Below are 7,069 nucleotides of genomic sequence, written 5' to 3'. Positions count from 1 at the left end.
TGCCCTCCCAGGTCCACCCATGGCTTCGCCCTTGCCCAGTCATGTGAAATCCATAGATTAGGGCCTATGGAATTTATTTTAATTGACTGATATCCTGATATGAACTGTCACTCAGTAAAATCATTGAAATTATTGCATGTTGCGTTTATATTTTTGTTAAGTATATATTGTTTTGTCTTTCTAAGGTCCTGTGGAAAAACATAAACATCTATTTAAAGAAGACATTAGCTGTTGATTTGTTGGAGGGTTTTCAAGGCAGGAAGGACCAGAGACAGATTGGTCAAAAGACCAATTAGTGGAAAAAATGTCATAATTGCTTGTCTAAACTCAGCCGTTGACAGTTCCGATGGGGGACCATTCCAATCCTCATTTGGTAGGACATTCATTCAACAAGTGCCATCATTGGACTTGGAATATGCAATTTTGTCAGTCATCTCTTGCACCGATAATAAAAGTTATGTAATGAACTCAACTTGAAGAGATAATGTTCTCTAATGCAGCAATATAATCATTTTCTAGAGGCAGATGATCACCATAGCTTGGAGGGGATAAGACAGGATGAAGGTCAGCTCACTACATCTGCAGCAGCCAGGAGGGAAGATTGTGTCACTAACATGGGCAGGAGGACAAAGACAAAGAGGCTGAGCATGCATGAGAAACTGGTGCTAAATACATTAGTTTCATGAGCGTAAACTAATGTATTTAAAAGAAGAGCATGATATGAAAATGCACATCCTTCATGTTGAGTTGTCTATGAAGGAGGAGAGAGAAATTAAGCAGCAGCAGTACCAATGTTCCTCTCAAACCAGCACCAGTTCGAGGTCCCGATATTTCCATTTGTGAATCCATGGCTATTGTTTGCTTCAATCACTTGAGCTATCTTTGTTGTGAGAACTGCTGCATTGCAAAAGCATCTCTGCAGGCTAGTCCATTTGTGTCGTTGTCTGCCTCAACCACGGGAACATCTATCTGGGTCATCCTCATCTTCACTGCGAGGATCTAGGAAGCCATTCTGTTTGAGGTAATTATGAATCACTGCTGTTGAAATTATGACAATGCAGCATCTTCTTGGTTGAAAGCGCTTAGGGTCAGTCTGTTATATCTGGAGTATTTCTCCTGTCTTATCCAGTGTCCTGTGTGAATTTAAGTATGCTCTCTCTAATTCTCTCTCTCCTTTTTCTCTCCCTCTCTCTCTCTGAGGACCTGAGCCCTAGGACCATGCCTCAAGAGTACCTGGCCTGATGACTCCTTGCTGTCCCCAGTCCACCTGGTCGTGCTGCTGCTCCAATTTCAACTATTCTGCCTGCGGCTATAGAACCCTGACCTGTTCACCGGACGTGCTACCTTGTCCCAGACCTGCAGTGTTCAACTCTCTAGAGACAGCAGGAGCGGTAGAGATACTCTGAATGATCAGCTATGAAAAGCTAACTGACATTTACTCTTGAGGTGCTGACCTGTTGCACCCTCTACAACCACTGTGATTATTATTACTTGACCTTGCTGGTCTATGAACATTTGAACATCTTGGCCATGTTCTGTTATAATCTCCACCCGGCACAGCCAGAAGAGGACTGGCCAACCCTCATAGCCTGGTTCCTCTCTAGGTTTCTTCCTAGGTTCTGGCCTTTCTAGGGAGTTTTTCCTAGCCACCGTGCTTCTACACCTGCATTGTTTGGGGTTTTAGGCTGGGTTTCTGTACAGCACTTTGTGACACCAACTGATGTAAGAAGGGCTTTACAAATACATTCGATTGATTGATTGATTGATTGATGGGAATATGACATCCATCTATACAGCCAATGACTCCAGGAAAGTTCCCATATTCATAGAACTCTACCTTGTAGTTAGCTAAGGTCTTCACATTTAATTTAGATATTTGTGCTATATTTTTTTTATGCAGCCTAGTGGATATTTTCCCCTCAGAAATACCAAAATAATTATGTCTTCCTTCCAGTAAAATAGGGTGGCGTAGCACACGTCCATACGTACGTCAAAAACGTCGGTGACGTTGGTTTCGGGGAGGCGCTGTAAAAGGTTGTGTACCACTTTGCAATCTGAACGATGTCCATTTTGTGAAAGCCGGTCAGCCTACTAAAGCCTCGTCCCCGTGTAAAGGAAGATTCAAAGAAAAACAGAAATTGGGCAGAACCGTCGATCGCTAGCCAGTTATTATCCGAAAGGAAAGGAAATCTTATCGTATGTCCGCTATCCAGAACCTCCAAACTTTCGGTAAGACATTTCAACCATCTCAGCTAACGTGATTAGTGGGGGGAATGGCAGTTGGTAATGTTAGCTAGCATTTGCAAACATTTTGACGACGTTACAACTAAATATAACGTTTGATTTGAATCAAATTGTTAATACATGTCTTCATAAAATATCTGGTTAGTTATATCGAGAACATTCCTTTCAGATTGCAAAAAGTTATTAATAGCATGCCAGGTGTTTATTTTTTATTTTTACGTTGACCAACACCTATCGACATCAGACGAAGTTAAAGTCCTCGTTTAACGTTTGGTCCCAACACGGATTTGTAGCCGATATAGCAAATTAGTCTGTATTGTGGACACATTAATCAACGTACAATACATATTCGGTTAGCAAATTGTTACTACCGGTTGTCTTTCTGGCACAGTGTCAACAATGGCCCGAGTATAAATGTAACTTTTTGCCCAATCTGTCTGATACGACAGTTTTTTTTCAGGAAGCCATTCAGGTTGAAACAATAAATAGTTCAGCCAAATAGCTACATCTAATGATATTCCCCTACTGACTTAGTTGCATCCATGCTTTAATTTCGAAATTTCAGCTAGTTCTGCCTGTTGTGTTTTGCCGGAATGATTGGCTACCTAGACTGTGAAATTTTGCTTTCTCCCACCATGTGTCACGAACCCCAGTATTTCAGATAACCTAAGGTCTGCGTAGATTAGTCACCCGTTTTTGAGGGGGGGGGAGATTTGTCAAAAATCCCAATTTTCCATGTAGTAATCTGCTGACCAGCATCTGAGCAGCGTTTTACTTGGGCCTGAGACTCGTGGATAGGACGTTACATCACCAGTTTATCGGCCTGTATTTTTTTATTATCTAGGTCAAACAAACAGTGACATCTTAGGTATCCCTTTAGGTTGCTTCCTTGTAATTTTAGAAATGACACGTTTTGTTTTGAACTCAATTTTTGTCTTAAGTATAGTAATTTTGTTTTTAATGGTGTTCTTCCCACAGACCCATTTGCTGATGCAACTAAGGGTAATGACAGACTCCCATCTGGGACTGACGACTACATCCACATAAGAATCCAGCAGCGTAACGGCAGGAAGACTCTGACCACGGTCCAGGGCATAGCCATCGACTATGATAAGAAGAAGCTAGTCAAGGCCTTTAAGAAGGTATGTTATGGCAGGGAGTTGACACTAGGGGGTATACTAAGAAAGATCCATGTTTTGTTCTACTGGCCGTTTGACTAGTTCCGCTTTGTCAACAGAAATTTGCCTGCAATGGGACAGTGATTGAGCACCCAGAGTATGGGGAAGTGATTCAGCTGCAAGGTGACCAGCGCAAGAATATCTGCACGTTTCTGATTGAGGTAGGTTTGACTCTTGTCCCTGCTATAGCACATTGCACCCAGCGTAGTACACACAAGTGTGGAGTATAAGTGGCCATCTGTCATGGCCCCTACAGATGGCTCTCATAGAAAAGCCTCTGTTTGTAAATGTTCTCTGACTGGAGTTCGAAGTTCCTTTGTGTGATGTCTCTTCTGCCCTCTTCCAGATTGGCCTGGCGAAAGAGGAGCAGCTCAAGGTCCACGGATTCTAGAAGCTCTCAGCAGCCTCAGCTCCACTGGTCCTGATACACTACATGGCCAAAAGTATGTGGACACCCCTTCAAATTAGTGGATTCGGCTATTTCGGCCACACCCATTGCTGACCGGTGTATAAAATAGAGTACATGCATCCAATCTCCATAGACAAACATTGGCAGTAGAATGGTCCGTACTGAAGAGCTCAGTGACTTTCAACGTGGCACCGTCATAGGATGCCACCTTTCCAACAAGTCAGTTCGTCAAATTTCTGCCTTGCTAGAGCTGCCCCGGTCAACTGTAAGTGCTGTTATTGTGAAGTGGAAACGTCTAGGAGCAACAACGGCTCAGCCGAGAAGTGGTAGGCCGCACAAGCTCACAGAAGGGGATCGCGAAGTGCTGAAGCAAGTAGCGTGTAAAGATCGTCTGTCCTCGGTTGCAACACTCACTACTGAGTTCCAAACTGCCTCTGGAAGCAACGTCAGCACAATAACTGTTCGTCGGGAGCTTCATGAAATGGGTTTCCATGGCCGAGCAGCCGCACACACGCCTCAGATCACCATGCGCAATGCGAAGCGTCGGCTGGAGTGGTGTAAAGCTCACCGCCATTGGACACTGGAGCAGTGGAAACGCATTCTCTGGAGTGATGAATCACGCTTCACCATCTGGCAGTCCGATGGGCGAATCTGGGTTTGGCGGATGCCAGGAGAACGCTACCTGCCCGAATGCATAGTGCCAACTGTAAAGTTTGGTGGGGAAGGAATAATGGTCTGGGGCTGTTTTTCATGGTTCGGGCTAGGCCCCTTAGTTCCAGTTAAGGGAAATCTTAACGCTGCAGCATACAATGAAATTTTAGATGATTCTGTGCTTCCAACTTTGTGGCAACAGTTTGGGGAAGGCCCTTTTCTGTTTCAGCATGACAATGCCCCCATGCACAAAGCGAGGTCCGTACAGGACTGGTTTGTTGAGCTCGGTGTGGAAGAACTTGACTGGCCTGCACAGAGCCCTGACCTCAACCCCATCGAACACCTTTGGGATGAATTGGAACGCCGACTGCGAGCCAGGCCTAATCGACCAACGTCAGTGCCCGACCTCACTAATGCTCTTGTGGCTGAATGGAAGCAAGTCCCTGCAGCAATGTTCCAACATTTAGTGGAAAGCCTTCCCAGAAGAGTGGAGGCTGTTATAGCAGCAAAGGGGGGACCAACTCCATATTGATACCCATGAGATTGACAAGCAGGTGTCCACATACTTTTGGTCATGTACACTGAACAAAAATATAGCTGCAGCAATTTCAATGATTTTACTGCATTACAGTTCATAAAAGAAATCAGACAATTTAAATAAATTCATGAGGCCCTAATCTATTGATTTCATATGAATGGGCAGGGCCGCAGCAATGGGTGGGTCTGGGAGGGCGTAGGCCTACCATCTTGGGAGCCAAGCCCAATCAATCAGAATTAGTTTTTCCTGACAAACGGGCTTTATTACAGACAACTTCCTCAGTAACCTTTCATTTACAGGGATGTAAACAAATTTGTGCACAAAATTTGAGAAATAAGATTTTTGTGCTTATGGCAAATGTCTGTGATTTTCTATTTCAGCTCATAAGATGTTGGTTCCACATTTCAAATGTTGCATTTATATTTTTGTTCGGTGCTGTGCCAATATCTCTGTTTAAATGTTTTCCCCGTTAGATTTTGTTTGTATTGAATTGATGTCTGTGCCCAGTGGCTTCCTTCCTTCTCTTCTCTACTTTCCCTCCTTCCCACTACTGTTTGCTGAAAGGATGGGATAGAATTCTACTTGGTGACAGGTCACAAAGGAACAAGAGAGTGCGTCGTCTGGTCATATGATGATGTTTAAGAGCAAAATGAGACTGTCAACTGTGGAAGGTGTTCAGTGATAGGTCCCCATTCACTTTCTCTTATCATTAGGTATAAAAATCGTATGATATTCTGGTCAGATGCGATAGAACGGCCACCCACTGCTTTCAAGTACATATAGGCCTACCTGGTTCTGAAGGTTATCGATCATCCCCAAGTGTCAACCCATGTCTTTACGGTCACCAAGGGATCTTCTCTCCCGATGTTTCTTCACCTGTAGCTCAAGATGCGTGTTGGTTGCCTCTAGTGAGTGCACCTGAGCCACACAGACATCAACATGGAGCCTCACACATTCATACAACACACATCCTAGGTAGGCATCTCACTGTTTTAGCCACTGAGAGGAATCACACCAGAGCACCTGAGTGTACTTGAAAGCAGTGGGTGGCCGTTCTATCGCATCTGACCAGAATATCATCCGATTTTTACACCTAATGATAGGAGAAAGTGAATGGTAGTTCTTTAGGCTAACAGTGAAAAAAGAAACCTTTTCACATCACAAATGTAGGGTTATCTCGTTTAGCTTCTTCGTGTAGGACGCAAAGCGACTATTAAGAACTTCCATGCTCTCTCTCTTGCTGATGCACAGGGAGCCTGAGAATTTTGTCATGCTCCCCGGGACACTTGATGCATGCCCCATTGAGATGCGGGTCCAATACCCTCCCGCACCACCGCAAACACTGTTCCAGTGTCCCCCTCTGCGGTCGTGGGAGAGCTGCTAAGCGCCACTGGCACGGAACAGCTGCATTGATGCTGTCACGACTGCTGTCAACATCCCTCCAACCTGGGGTCTGATGTGATGCTATAAAGGGCTTTTTTGAACTGTGCAAAAATGTTACATGTTTTTGTCTATTGAAAGCAAGGGTAGGTGTGAAGAAACCCTGCCCACTACACAGATCTACAAAAAACAAACTATTGTGGGCATATCTAGGATGGAATTATGTTTTCTTCTCTTTCTAATGTAAATTGGATGGTTCTGGAGGCAGGCTCACAGTGAAAAAAATGTGTATATGGAGACATACCTTGTGAATCTTTTTTTCTTTTTGGAAGTGGACCAATAAATAAATGTTTAAGTTGCCTACAGTGAAGAATACAATAACTGGTTAAGTGAAATATACATAATGCAACATCAAAAGTCACATTTTAAGTGGTAAATTGATTAAAACATTACGCTCTTTATTATAAACTGGGTGGTTCGAGCCCTGAATGCTGATTGGCTGACAGCTGTGGTATAGCAGACTGTATACCATGGGTATGACATCTTTTTTTACTGCTCTAATGTTAGGAACCAGTTTTTAATAGCAATAAGGCACCTCGGGGGTTTGTGGTATATGGCCAATATACCACACCTTCTCGGGCCTTATTGCGTAATAAGTACACTGTCCTA

General features: G+C 43.8%; 1 protein-coding gene across 1 annotated transcript; it reads left to right on the top strand.

Moving 5' to 3' along the window:
- The first annotated feature begins 2,040 nt into the window (after nt 1–2,040).
- Nucleotides 2,041–6,760, top strand: LOC129828870 (eukaryotic translation initiation factor 1-like). Its single transcript, XM_055890137.1, has 4 exons — nt 2,041–2,229; nt 3,223–3,386; nt 3,482–3,583; nt 3,769–6,760. Exons 1-4 carry the CDS (start codon nt 2,199–2,201, stop codon nt 3,811–3,813), a joined length of 342 nt encoding a protein of 113 aa, XP_055746112.1. The 5' UTR covers nt 2,041–2,198; the 3' UTR covers nt 3,814–6,760.
- Nucleotides 6,761–7,069: the final 309 nt, after the last annotated feature.

The sequence above is a fragment of the Salvelinus fontinalis genome, chromosome 2, assembly GCF_029448725.1.
Source record: "Salvelinus fontinalis isolate EN_2023a chromosome 2, ASM2944872v1, whole genome shotgun sequence".
Lineage (NCBI taxonomy): Eukaryota > Metazoa > Chordata > Actinopteri > Salmoniformes > Salmonidae > Salvelinus > Salvelinus fontinalis.
This window is presented reverse-complemented; position numbering and strand designations above follow the sequence as displayed.